The sequence below is a fragment of the Pipistrellus hanaki genome (genome assembly GCF_964339955.1).
Source record: "Pipistrellus hanaki genome assembly, chromosome: 16".
NCBI lineage: Eukaryota > Metazoa > Chordata > Mammalia > Chiroptera > Vespertilionidae > Pipistrellus > Pipistrellus hanaki.
In genome coordinates this window covers 42,578,733-42,592,790 of record NC_140518.1, presented here as the reverse complement: position 1 = coordinate 42,592,790, position 14,058 = coordinate 42,578,733, and the positions used below count along the sequence as shown (strand labels likewise).

Below are 14,058 nucleotides of genomic sequence, written 5' to 3'. Positions count from 1 at the left end.
TGTAAGGGTGTGCATGAGTGTGAGGGTGTGCAGAGTGTGGGGGTGTGCATGAGTGTGAGGGTGTGCAGAGTGTGGGGGTATGCCTGAGTGTGGGGGTGTGCCTGAGTGTGAAGGTGTGCATGAGTGTGGGGGTGTACATGAGTGTGAACGTGTGCATGAGTGTGGGGGTGTGCCTGAGTGTGGGGGTGTGCCTGAGTGTGGAGTGTGCATGAGTGTGGGGGTGTGCATGAGTGTGGGGGTGTGCATGAGTGTGGGGGTGTGCATGAGTGTGGGGTGTGCATGAGTGTGGGGGTGTGCATGAGTGTGGGGTGTGCATGAGTGTGGGGGTGTGCCTGAGTTTGGGGGTGTGCATGATTGTGGGGGTGTGCCTGAGAGTGGGGGTGTGCCTGAGTGTGGAGTGTGCATGAGTGTGGGGGTGTGCATGAGTGTGGGGGTGTGCACGAGTGTGGGGGTGTGCAGGTGTGCGGGAGCGGAGATGTGAGGGGGAGGAGTTGTGCAGATATGGGACCTTCCCATTGTTGCCGGTGGTTCTAAAGCCAGTGCCAGCATCAGCTGGGTTTTGTAGGACCAACTAAAGGCAATGGGAGGAGAGCCAGGGTTCAGGGCAAAGAAAGTTCCAACTGTTTCCTTTCTTACTGGTTTGACTAGCAAAACTGTCACACAGACACTGAGGTTTCTTGTTAATGAAACGGTTTTTCTCCAGTTCCTTTACCGTCCAGGAGAAGAGACCTATGTAAGAGGTGCAGGAGGCCGGATGGGGGCTCAGCCAGGGATCCGGGCTCCTGAGGAGGCTGCGGACCCGTTCACGTCACTGAAGACTTGAGGGGGGTGGAGGGCAGGGTGTGAGGGCAATGGGGACCCCAGTGGGAATGGCGGAGGGGGGGAATGATGCCAGCTCGCCCCTCCTTCTGGAATGCCAACGGAGAGGAAAGTGGGCGGGAGAAGGGGCAGACAACACTGAGGGGCTGCCATGTCAGGCAATCCTGACCGTGGGCGTGGCTGGTGGTCACCCCATGAATGCAGCGTCACAGAGCAGGTGGGGGACAGAAAGAGCAGGGAGGGACAGAAACACCAGGAGTGCAGGGGAAGGCTGCAGGGCCGCCCTCTGTCCTGCCCTCCCCGCTCAGGCCTGGCGCATCCCCTCCTCACCTCTGCCAGCAAGAACAGGGGCTCGATCACGTCTCTCTCTACTTGCAATTCGAAATGAATCAGCTCCTGTGCCAGCTTGTCCTCTGTCTCCCCACAGAGCTTCAGCATCTTCCTGCAACAGAGGGAAAACCACGCTGCACCACCAGGGGAGCAGGCCACGGAGCCACGCCGCCGCCCTCCTGGCTGGCACACCTTCTCGACAGCGGTGCTAGTAAAGCGATTGCTTTCCCTGGTGCCCCACGGACCAACCTGCTCCATCCACTATTACTTCTGAAGTGATCAGTTTTTTATTTTATTTTTTATTTAAATATATATTTTATTGCTTTTTTACAGAGAGGAAAGGAGAGGGATAGAGAGTTAGAAACATCAATGAGAGAGAATCACCGATCAGCTGCCTCTTGCCCACCTCCCACTGGAGATGTGCCCGCAACCCAAGTACATGCCCTTGACCGGAATCGCACCCAGGACCTTTCAGTCCGCAGGCTGACACTCTATCCACTGAGCCAAACCGGTTTCGGCTGAAATGATCAGTTTTTTAAATGATGCTGAGTACCTACGGTGTGCCGGGGCCGAGGGAACACTAGGGAAATGTGGAGAGAAGACTCACAGAGAGATGCGGAGAGAAGACTCACAGGCCCAGCCCACAGGCCTGTTAAGAGTTAGGAGCTCCTGCCTCCCCCGGGCCCTGGAGACCCTGTTTTCAGCAGGCCCTAGAGAAAACCTCTCCCCAGCCATAAATGCAGGAGGGACAGACAGAGCGGGAGTGGACATCCATTCCAAAGTTATTAATAAGGAGCGAAGAAAAACGGCCGAACAAGTGGCAAGTTTTACCATATTCCTAGATGCGAGACTACATTTCCATTCCCCTGAATGGCATTCGGGGAGTCCCTCTCTTCTCAAATCAACAGACACTTTAACACATCGACAAAAGCGGCCACTGTTATTCTAAGGTTAGTACGCACCTTCCCTATCCTGACTGACCCTTCTCACCAATGTGTGTGTGTGCTCACTTACAGTATATAAAGCATCGCTTACTGTAAAGCGTTTACATAATGGTTTCCCACGGAACCTAGCCTTCCGTTACATGCTTTTTAAATTCATTGTTGTTGCCAAAACTGGTTTGGCTCAGTGGATAGAGCGTTGGCCTGCATACGAAAGGTCCCAGGTTCAATTCCGGTCAAGGGCACGTACCTTGGTTGAGGGCACATCCCCAGTAGGGGGTGTGCAAGAGGCAGCTGATCGATGATTCTCTCTCATCGATGTTTCTAACTCTCTATCTCTCTCCTTTCCTCTCTGTAAAAAATCAATAAAATATATTTTTAAAAATAAATAAGTAAATAAATAAACTTATCGTTGTCTCTGGAGCGTACCCAACATGACACATACAGAATTAAGCCGTTTAGCTGTCCGGAGTTCCTTTCTGTGAACAAACTTCCACTGACTAGCCTTCCCACGGTCCACGGTGCGTGGCGGTGTGTGGCTCTTCCACGCAGAGGCTGGCGCCTATGCTTGTACAGTCTCTGCCTGTGTGAGGACTGTTCTGTGCGAAGGAGAGATGCTCACACCCTAAACCTCACCAGAGGCACCGATGCATCAGGGAGTCCCACTGCTCTGCCCCAGGCCGGCCCCTGGTGCAGACAGAAACGTTAATCCCTGCCACACGGGGGCTATAGAGCATCCTCTCCTCCTGGTTTAATTCCCTTTGCTTGACTACCTGACCGCCTTCTCATGTCCTGGGCCCAGCAGGCTCCCTCTTCTGTGAAGAGCTGGTCGGTCACATCTCTGGTTTTCTGTACCGGGATATGTCATTTGAATTCAGCGGTAGTTCTTTATATGCTTACAGACGTGGGTGTGGATACAGAGGGCATTCAAAGCCTCTCTCCTATCCGCTATAAACATCAATACCTAGGCTTATTTTTGTACCTTTTTATGGTGTTTTCAACCTGATTCTTCTCTTACTTGCCTCCATATTTCTAATGTTACTTCTTAATTTGTTCCAATTGTAAGCATTTGTTGTTGAGTGTCGAGGATGGAAAAATGGGAAATTAGCTGTCTTTACATTCCCCTCCCTCCATTTAGTAAGACCACGGGGGCTGAGCGCTGCCTTTCAGAGGGACGCCATTGGAGGAAGGCTGGGTCGGCCAGTGGCCAGTGGTTTCTCCTGCACATTGGTTTGTCCTCTCTGCAGCTCACAATCGCTTGGTTTAGATTTCCTTGTTCAGTCTTCTGCGGACCTGACTGAACCCCACATCCTCTGCAGCTCTCCTAGTTTGTCTCTTAGACACTGAACTACATTTGATGCGAATGAATTTCATCTTCTTGAATTCCTCCCTCTCAGATCCGTGTCTCTCTAGGCTGTTCGCCTTCTGCCCCGGGCACAGCTGTCTTCCTGCATTCCCCCCACCATCTCCCACAGGTTCTCTCTCTTTCCTGTGAGTGTCCTGCTCCCTATATTCCAGGGGTCTTCAAACTATGGCCTGCGGGCCACATGCGGCCCGCAGAGGAGTCTGATCCGGCCCGCCAGGTTTTTTGGGCAGTGAGCACAGCCGAGGTGTTACAGTAGGAATTAGTAGTTCATATAGTCCGGCCCTCCAGCTCTCTGAGGGACCGTGATCTGGCCCCCACTTTAAAAAGTTTGAGGACCCCTGCTATATTCTCTGTCTTCCTTTCCTGGTCACTCGCTCAGCACACAGCACGTGTTGTTAAGCTGCCTGAGAAACTGTGTGGGACATCCATTTCTGAGAACTTACTCATCAGGACACGGCAGTCTACCCTAGCAACCGACAGCTGGGCAGACGGGGCTTCTCCCTTCAGGCTGCTGACAGCAGCGCTCCATCACCGTCCAGCTCCAATTGTTGCTTCTGGCAAGGCTGGGCACATTCAAATTTCTGACCCTCTTATGTGACCCTCTTATTTTCTTTCTCTAGGTTTGCAGAATCTCTTATTTGTCACTGTGCTCACTAGTGAGCAGAAGCCCTGGCACGTGGTTTAATTTTTTTACTGTGTTGGGAGGTCAGTGGCCCTAACATGTCCTTTGGTTCTGAAACATTCTTTCAGATCATTTTATCATCATCTTCATCCCTTTATTTCCTCCCTCACAACTCCTGTCATTGAACCCTAAAATGTCCCCTACTTTCCCAACTTTTCTATTGTCTGTCCCCTACTTTCCCAACTTTTCTATTGTCTGCCCTCTTTTCTAGATTTCTTCAACTTTATTTTCCAGACCTACTGAGAATGTCATATTCTTCATTTCCATCAGCTTGCTTTTGATCTCTGAGTTCTTTTCCCATAAATATTTTTATTCACATCCTATTTTCTGTTTAACAGCGGCTTTATTTTCTCTTCTCACTTGAAAATATAAGTGATAATTTTCCTGAAATCTTCTCCTCCCCAAGACAATATCTATTTCTTCCTGATTTCACTCTTGTATTGTTTCCCCAATTGTTTCGATGTCTAAGTTTCAAGTGCCTGGTGGTCTTCAGTCCAATCTGTCTGTGAGGGTAGAAACCAGCATCTTGGAAACTGTGAGCGAAGCTCAGAGCTGGGAGCTTGTCTGCAGGGTGATCCAGCTGGGCCTTGTGCTGGAAGCACTGCCCCCTTCAGCGTCTTCTGGTCTGCAGTTCATTCCCATGGGGCTGAGACACCTCAAAGAAGGCTCTTCCAGTTCCGTGCTTACAGAGGAGGGGCTGAGGGCTGCATGAGTGGGGAGACAGCTGGAGTCTCAGTGTCCAGCTGTAGGAGGTCACTTAAGTTTCTTCCTGAATAACCAGTATCCTTACCTGGTGTCCCGTCTAGAGAAGCTGTTTTACCCAGAGAATAAAGCTCCACAATTCAGCTGGGATGGGGGGGTGGGGGGGGGAGGTGTGTGTGAAGGGAGGAGTCTCCCAGAGGTGAGGTAAGTGCTGGGTTTGAGTAACCCAAAGGGTACTTGACTAGCTTTTCAATCCACACTCCTAAGTTCAATCACTTCCTCAGCCCCAGAGACCCACTGTGCCAACATGCCTGGTGCCACCAAGCCTGAGTCGTGTCTGCATATCAAGGAGTGAGTGGGGTTGGCTCTCTGGATAGCCTGTCTTGGGAGTCAGGTTTCGGGAACTTGCGAAGTCAGTTCCCAATCAATCTTGTTTTAGAGCTCATAAAGTTTTGTTGCTATTGTCTTCTCTCTTGCCTTTCCTCTTGTTCTGGGTTTATGCCTTTTAAGTAAAAAATGAATCTCTTTGTTGTAGTAGATTTTAAAGAAAAAAAATTAGAAGCCTGTGTTCAGTCTGTCATCTTTACCTGGGTGTCCTCTATCCCTTACTCTCAACCGTGTGTGTCCTGGTTTAGGTGTGACTCTTAGAAAGAGCATATAACGATTTCATCTATCCACCTGACATTCTCTATATTGTGAACAGTTGAGTTTTTTCCATTTAATCCCTAACCATTACAAAGACCTACAGTAATAACTGTTACCCCCATTTTCTGTTTTCTTTATGCTTTTTTTTGCTTATGTTTTTCTCTTTTAGTCCCTTCTATGTTTTTTCTATTTTATTTCCCTCTTTACTTTTTTACTATTTTGAAGTTACACATTCTATTTCTATTCTTTTCGTGGTTACTCTAACTTTTCTAACTTGTGCATTTACTTTAAATGTATTACCTTTATTCTCCTTCCAGACAATGTAAGGACCTACAGCACAACCTCCTTTCCAACATTTCATGTTAATATTTTCTAGTATTTTAGTGTCACTCTGCTTTCAACTCCCATCAAATTAATCATTATTATGTATCTACCATTAACTCAATGCTTATTAATATTTACTTACACTAAAGGGTAGCAGAATGTGCATAAATATGCCATGATGGCAAAAGGATTATTTTGAGCTGAAGGTGATTGAGAAGATTCAGATACAAAGTAAGGCCTCTACACGCACCCCACACCCCCTGCCTCCCACTTGCCTAAAAGTAGAACATAAATTTGTAGGGGTGTCTCTCCTGCCCACACAAGGAGAAAGGGAAGGACAAAGGGAACTCTGGGCTCTTACCACCTAGAGAAGGCCCCAAAGAAGTAACGAACTTTACTAACGACTCTTATTTTCCACTAGTTTCTCCATATCGTTGCCTTCCCATAATCTGTCGCCCTAGAAACTCAAATTTATTTCCCTTTGTTTTGCCACTTCTCTAAAAATTATTGTTCTTTTGTTGAGATCCTATATAAGCTGGTTTTAGCCCCTCCTTTGAGTCACTAATGGCCAAGTCCTCCTATGCATACACACTGCACACAGTAACAAAACTTGCATGCTTTTCTCATTAATCTGTCCTTTCCCATTTAATTTGCAGAGCCACAGGAGAGGAAATACATAGAGGAAAAAAGACTTGTTTTCATTCCCACACCATAGTCACTATTTTTTTTTTCTTTACAAGTGTTATCTTGCTACTTGCATTTCATTCCTGTCTTCTGGACATAATCTATTTCACATGAACTTAACTAGTTCTTTCAGTGAGAATATACAAGCAGTAAATTCTCTAAATTTTTGGCTGAAAATGTTGTTATAATCCCTTTATTCTCGAATAATAATTTAGTTTGTCATAGAATCTTGCATTCCTGTATTTTCGCTCAATACTTGAAGATTTTCCTTCGTTATTTCCCAGCATTTATTTTGTTTTTTTTTTTTTTTTTTTTTTTTTTTTTTTTTTTTTAGTGCAGCATTTATTTTTATTTTTATTTTTTATTTTTTATTTTTTTAATATATTTTATTGATTTTTTTTTCCCCCCACCCTCCCTCCCACACATCCCCTCCCTCCCCAGAGTTTTGTGTCCATTGGTTGCACTTATATGCATGTATACAAGTCCTTCGGTTGATCTATTATCTCCCCCAGATCTTCCTCCCCTCCCCGCTGTAATTTGACGTAAATCAACAAGTAGACTGTCAAATTCCAGCATTTATTTTGGCTGATGAATAAATAGTCTGTTATCAGTCTAATTACTCTTCAATATGTAACTATCGTTTTCTCTGCTTAAATTAAACTTTTTTTTCTTTTTAATAATTTCCAGTTTTATGACAATGTGCCCAAGGATAGATTTCTTTGTGTTGATCTTAATCAGGACTTTTTCTGCTTCTTAAATCTAAAGATTGTCTTTCATCAAATCTAAAATCTAGAAAAGAAATATTTAACCATAAACTTTCCCTCTCCATATTTTCTTCTTAGGAACCACTGCTAGACACAGTTTTGTATTCCACCATCCACGCCACTCCATTTAATAATGCCTACATCCTTTTCTCTTGTACTTCATTCTAAGTGGTGACTTCAGATCTGTTTTAAAGTTCACCAAATTTTTTAGTTGAGGGCAATTTTCTGTTTATCAGTAAGTTTTTATATTATAGTAAGTATAATTTGAATTTTAAGAAGTTCTATTGTGTGTGTGTTTTGTCTTTGATTCTGCCTATATTTTTCATATTGCTTGCTTCTTTGGTCAAGGATTATTTTGTCCTTACTTAAGTTTTAAATTGAGGCATAATTCTATAAATAAAAGGGTAATATGCAAAGTGACCCTAACAGCAGAACGACTGCTGGACCAGACACTATGAGGCCCACTGGCCACCTCTTGGTCCCTTTCCCTGGCAGGCAGGCTCCAATCGCCTGATGGCACCTGCTGCGGGGGCAGGGCTGGCAAGTGGGTGGAAACAGCCGACCTCTTGGTCCCTTCCCCCAGCCATCAGGATTACCAGATGGTGAATGGGGAACCGGGGGTGGGTAGTGGTATGGGGCGGGGTCAACTGCAGATAGCTAGGGAAGATGGCCCTGAACACAGGCCAGGCCTAGGGACCGTACCCACACGTGAATTTCATGTGCCGGGCCTCTAGTTGACATATAACATTGTATTTGTTTCAGGTGTACAACACAATGACTCGATGTCTGTGCATACTGCAAAATGATCACCACAATGGTCAGGTTAACACTTGACACCATACATGGTGACAACATTTTTCTTAAAATATCATTACTTCAAAAATGTACCCTGGCACAGGGGGCCGTGCTAATCTTCTATGCATTGTTCCAATGTTAGTACATGTGCTGCCAAAGCAAACAGTGTCCTTACTTAATTTTTAAATTTCATTTTAAACATAATTATTTTATATTTTCTTTCAGACTGTCCTATTGCTTTTGTTCCTAAGGGCACTGCTTCTCTGCCTCATTGTGCCTGAGGAGTCTCTCTCATGTCCATTCTATTTTTAGCCTGTTTTTATTATAAGCTCAAGGCCAGCCAGGGCTGCTCTTCTGGGAATCCCATACGTTTTGACATCTGACATTGAGAGGACTCATATCTGCATTTACTGGAACCCTAGGGATTTCAATTGTCCGTCAGCAGTTTTATGTTAATTCTCCGCCTGGGAGGTGCCCGGCTGCAGAGGCAGTAAATATAACTGGGCCTGGGGTTTTGCTTCTCATAGTGAGAAGCAAAACCCCAGGCCCAGTTATATTTACTTTCCTTCCTCTGCAGGGCATCCATGGCCAGACTGAAGGTGTCCTCAGTGCTGGTCCCCTTTCTTCGGATGGGGACTCACCTAGATTTGGCAAACCCACGCCTGGTGTCACCTTACCCAAGAAGTGTGTCATCTCCCAGGATAGCTGACCCTTCCATCAAACACTGGGCCAGTGTCGTCAGAGGCAATTTTTTCTGAAAGGAAAAAAATGGTTGCAATGAAGACTACTTTCCACAGTTGCCTGCTTTCCTTAAAACAGCAAAAAGTCAAATACTCACCTAGATATTACATTAGCCAAGAAACAAAGTAACTTTAAAATATGTTTAAAACCTAAACATATTTACAGGATGTAATAATGATGGGGCAGATTCGGAGATAGCAAAATTCAGAAAAGTAAAACTGCATTAAACTTGTCAATTTGGAAAAGAAGCCTAAAACTTACAAGCTGCTAAAATTCTAACAGAAAGTGGGACAGCAGCAAGAAAAAAAGAGAACATTTCAAAATTATATTAACGAAGATTGGAGTAATGCTTTAATTTCCAAAAATCAACTCCTCACCTGAAAAGTGTATTAGCCACATTTTATATATGAGGCAGATTATAGTCAAGAAAGAGAAAAGCCTGGCTAGTGTTGTTCAGTGGTTGAGCATTGACCACTGAGGTCACTGTCTGATTCCTGATCAGGGCACATGCCTGGGTTGTGGGCTCGATCCCCAGTAGGGGGTGGGCAGGAGGCGGTCTATCCATGATTCTCTCTCATAGTGTTTCTATCTCCCTCTCCCTTCCTCTCTGAAATTAAAAAAAAAAAATTATTAAAAAAAAAACAGTTTTCACGTACCATTACAATACAAAGAATGTAAGCTTCAACAAAAAGTCACACTCCAAATAAGATAGAATAGTCCACAAGCACATGAAAAGATTCTTAATGCCATTAGTAATTAGGGAAATTCAAATCAAAGATACCACCTCGAGATACCACCTCACTCTAGGATGGCCATACTAGTATAAATAATACATATTTGTGAAAATCAAAAAGTGAGTATTGGGGAGCATATGGAGACACTTGAGCCCAATGCGTTGCTGGTGGAAATGCACAGGGGGCAGCACCGGGGGGAAGTCCGGCAGTGTTTCAGTCAGGTAGATAACTGTCCCACTCCCGGGCAGACACTGCAATAACTGAAAACAAATGGTCCGACAAAAACACGCACACAAATGTGAACAGCAGCCCTGATCACAACAGGCAGAAGGCGGGAACAGCTCAAAGAGCGAGTGGAAAAGCAAAGGAATATTACTCAGCCATAAAAAGGAGTGATGTCTTAACACAGGCTACAGCCTGGATGAACTGGAAAGCATCATGCGAAGTGAAAGGAGCCAGAGACCATGAAGCACATACTGTATGATTCTATTATATGAAGTGTCCAGAATAAACAAATCTACTGTGGTGAGCTGGCACAGCCATGTCATACTCAGTCCCAGGGCACCTGATGTGCCACGCCAGCTCAGCCCTGAGAGGGGACAGTGAAGGATTGAGAAAAGACAGACAAGAGAATGAAAGCTGGGTCTGGGTGCGATGCTGTCCTCTCTGATGGAACGACAGCATCATGGACTACAAGCCGCGTCTTTATTTTACAGCAGATGCCACGAGGCAAAGTAAGGGCCTGGTCAAGATGTTTACAACATTCTCATGAGTTTTGATCCTACTCAATTACATGCACCTGAACTCTATCAAGCTCATATCACTCAGGCTCGTGGGGCCACGTGTTTGGACCACAGGTTCAAGTATACAACTACAGCTGTTGGCTATCACTGTGCGGGGAGGGCTCTGCCCTCCAGGCTGGGACTTGCCCGTGGCCACGAGAGGACTGAGCCCTCTCATTAGTTCGAGGCTGGAGAGGCTTGAACCTGTCCAAACACTGTAGCCACTCTCCACAATCCATAGACACAGAAAATAAATTAGTGGTTGCTGGGGGCTGCGGGGAGGGGAAACGGGGAATGACTGCTTATAAATATGGGGTTTCCTTTGGGATGAGGAGAATGTTCTGGAATTAGATGGTGAGGGTAGTTGCGCAAAGTTGTGAATGTACTAAATATCACTGAATTGTACACTTTAAAATAGCTAAAATGGTAAATTTTATATTGTGTGGAAAGGAGGGAAGGGGGAAGGGAAGAGGAGGGAGGTGGGTAGGGAGAAGAATATTGCTACAGGAGTGCAGCATGGCCCACGCCCTCCTTCCTACTGGGGCCCTCGCCTCCTGGGCCTGCCCGCCCAGCACACACTGACAGTGAGGTAAGAGCTGGGCCCTCTCCTCCTGGGCCTGCCCGCCCAGCACACACTGACAGTGAGGTAAGAGCTGAGAGCAGGTCCTCCGGCCCCCACTGCCACACCGACAGCCTTCAGGCGGAAAGAGACTGAACTGCACCCCGTCCCGCGCCTCCTGCAGTATTCCTGGGGGAGCCTCCGCTCTACCCCATGTCCAGTCAGTATGGGAGTGCTGCCCGGGCACCGCACAGTGCTGAGTGACAGGAGACCGGACGCACATCCTAGTGCAGGCAGACAAGTAATAAACTCAGAAACTCTGGAGGGGATCCTTTCAAATAGCTGGGAGCCCTATGGACAAGAGGAAGCGAGAGGATGGGTAAGTGGGCGGTTGTGGAGTAAGGAGCAGGATGAAGGGGGTGACATTTAACATGGTCCAGAGTAAGAGAGTCAGCTAAGCCTCAAGAAGATCTGGGAGAGAACATTCCAGATAAAGGCTGTGAGGAGGGAAAGGGCATGGCCTGCCCCAGGTCCCCAAGGAGGCCAACAGGCTGGAGCACAGGGGTGCCAGGGAGAGCAATGGGGGGTGGGCAGAGGGGAGATCGTGCAGCAGGCAGGCACTGGGTTTCACTCGAAGGGCATGTGGGGACAACTGGAGGGCTTACGAAGAGTAGGGTCCAGCCTGGCTGGTGTGGCAGAGTGGCTGAGTACATCCTAGTGCAGGCAGACCTATGAACCAGGTCACGGTTCAATTCCCATTCAGGGCACATGTTTGGATGGTGGGCTCCATCCCCAGTTGGGGGCGTGGAGGAGGCAGCTGATCAATGATGTTCTTTCATCATTGATGTTTCTATCTCTTTCCCTCTCCCTTCCTCTCTCTTCAAAACAACAAACATTAAAAAAAAAAAAAAGAAAAGAAAAGAAAAAGAAGACGATGTCCTAGTGGGTTTGGCTCAGTGGTTAGAGTGTCGGCCTGTGGACTGAAGAATCCCAGGTTCGATTCCAGTCAAGGGCACATGTCTAGGTTGTGGGCTCCATCCCCAGTAGCGGGTGTGCAGGAGGCAGCCAATCCATGATTCTCTCTCATCATGGATGTTTCTCTCTCTCTCTCTCCCTCTCTCCCTCTCTCTCTCTCTCTCTCTCTCTCTCTCTCTCTCTCTCTCTCTCTCTCTCTCTCTCTCTCTATCTCTCTCCCTCTCCCGCTCCCTCTCCCTTCCTCTCTGAAATCAATAAAAATGTATTTAAAAAATAATAAAAATTAAAATTAAAAAAAGAAGAACATGGTTGGATTAAAATAACCCTAATCCCGAGACAAACAACTCAATGGCTTGAGAGTGGGATCAGCTTGGAGATAGGTTTGGGGCTCCATCCACTAGAGTGAGGAATCTGGTTTGAACAGCTCCAGGAGACCTCCGCCTTCTGCGGCACCTCCAGGAGAGACCTAGGAAGGGAGCTCAACTCCCATGCGTGACCTGGAAGTTCATGTGGCTCCTGAGGTGACTCGGGTGGAGAGAGCCTTGGCACCTGTGTGGATCAGGCCTTCGTCGGGTCTAAAACATACCCCTCCCTGCCTTAGGCCACTCCACCGAAGCCAGACGCCCTTCACGCGAAGGTTAAACGTACTGCCCCATCATTTCAGAGAAAATGGAACATCCTTCTAGCAAAAAACCAGACCAGGCAACTCAGTAATAATACATCCAAATTAAAGCATGGCTTTCGGACTGTCCTACAAAGCTGTTAGGTACAAGTTTCCAGCGACTTAATTAAAGGCACGGGAGAGAATATCTTAGGAGAGCCTCTATTCCTGCCTCACCTATTTAAAAGGCTTATTTAAAGCAAATCTTAGAAAATCTCTGAAGCAGTTTAAAGAAAAGAATTGAACAGCTGTACTTGGCGCTCAAAGTACAGGTTCTTCATGGGGTGATCCGTGCCCCCTGGGGCATCTGGCAATGCCTGCAGATGGTTCTGGTTGTCACAATGTGGGGAACATTACTGGCATCCAGAAGGTAGAGGCCAGGGCTGCTGCTGAGCAGCCAACAACACTGGGAGTCTTCCAGAATAATGGATTACCCAGCCCCAACACAATGGGTGTGGAGGCTGAGAAAACTGGCCTAAGGCAAGGTCTTCAATCTGCAAGTTCCTAAAATATTCTAGCAACCACCCGTGAGGACCTCCTCCCTGGGTCAGACAGCACATGTGGCACTGTGTGCTCACACAGGAAGGACATTCTGCTTTTTGCGGGCTCCCAGAGTCCCATGACCCTCCTTTAGGGCAGGGCCACAGCTCTTCCCATCCTTCAGAATCTGACAAGGAGCAGCTTAGCATGATGGCTCTGAACTTCAGCTCTGATGGTCCTCAAAGGTCATTCTAGCCTAACAGTGGAGCCAGAATGACAGCAGCAGGCTGTATTTCTTTATATTTATTCACGTTATGCATTGTGCTAGGCATTTACATGCATCACTTCACTGAATTCTCAAACACCCTCCTGGGTAGGGATTCATTATTGCCATCCCCGCTTTCTAAATGAAGGAAGCAAGGCATAAAGAGGCAACTGATCCCCAAGGCCAGGCAGCATTAGAAAGCAGGAGAGCTGAGTTTCACCCTGGGCTAGTCAGGTCCAGGGCTGAAGTTCAGAGCCATCATGCTGAAGGATCCAAGCTGGCTTGCTGGTGTGTGAGGCATGTTCCACGCCCAAAATACTCATGGGCCATCCATCCATCCATGACACAATCTATTTTTAGCATTGCCTGGCCTGTGGCAGGCTTTGTTCCAGGCATTAAGAATATAGTCGTGCTCTAGCTGGTTTGGCTCAGTGGTTAGATCATTGGCCTCAAGGACTGAAGGGTCTCAGGTTCAATTCCAGTCAAGGGCACATGTCTGAGTTGCGAGCTCGATCCCCAGTATGGGGCATGCAAGAGACAGCTGATCAATGATTCTCTCTCATCATTGATATTTCTATCTATCTTCCTTCCTTCTTCCTTCCTCTCTGGAATCAATAAAAATATATTATATTAAAAAAAAAGAATATAGTAGTGACAAAGAGATGAGATCCCTGCTCCCACAGAGCTCACGTATCAGTGATGGGGAACAGACACACGAGCAAATCAATGCTCACAGTGATTCCAGAGAATAAAGTGATATGCAGACAATAAAATGGGGTGCTGTGATTGGGGTGGAGGACGGACGCAAA

The 14,058-nt window shown here is 46.7% G+C and overlaps 1 protein-coding gene across 4 annotated transcripts in view; it reads right to left on the bottom strand.

The window, feature by feature from the left end:
• ARHGAP44 (Rho GTPase activating protein 44) overlaps positions 1-14,058 on the bottom strand; it is a 163,491-nt gene that overhangs the window by 60,014 nt on the left and 89,419 nt on the right. For all 4 annotated transcript variants that reach the window (XM_084863920.1, XM_084863922.1, XM_084863923.1 and 1 more), the window contains exons 4-5: positions 8,730-8,806; positions 1,150-1,261 (exon numbers count right to left, since the gene is read on the bottom strand). In XM_084863920.1, coding sequence (XP_084720046.1) covers positions 1,150-1,261; positions 8,730-8,806 — 189 coding nt within the window. The remainder of the gene's footprint in view (positions 1-1,149; positions 1,262-8,729; positions 8,807-14,058) is intronic.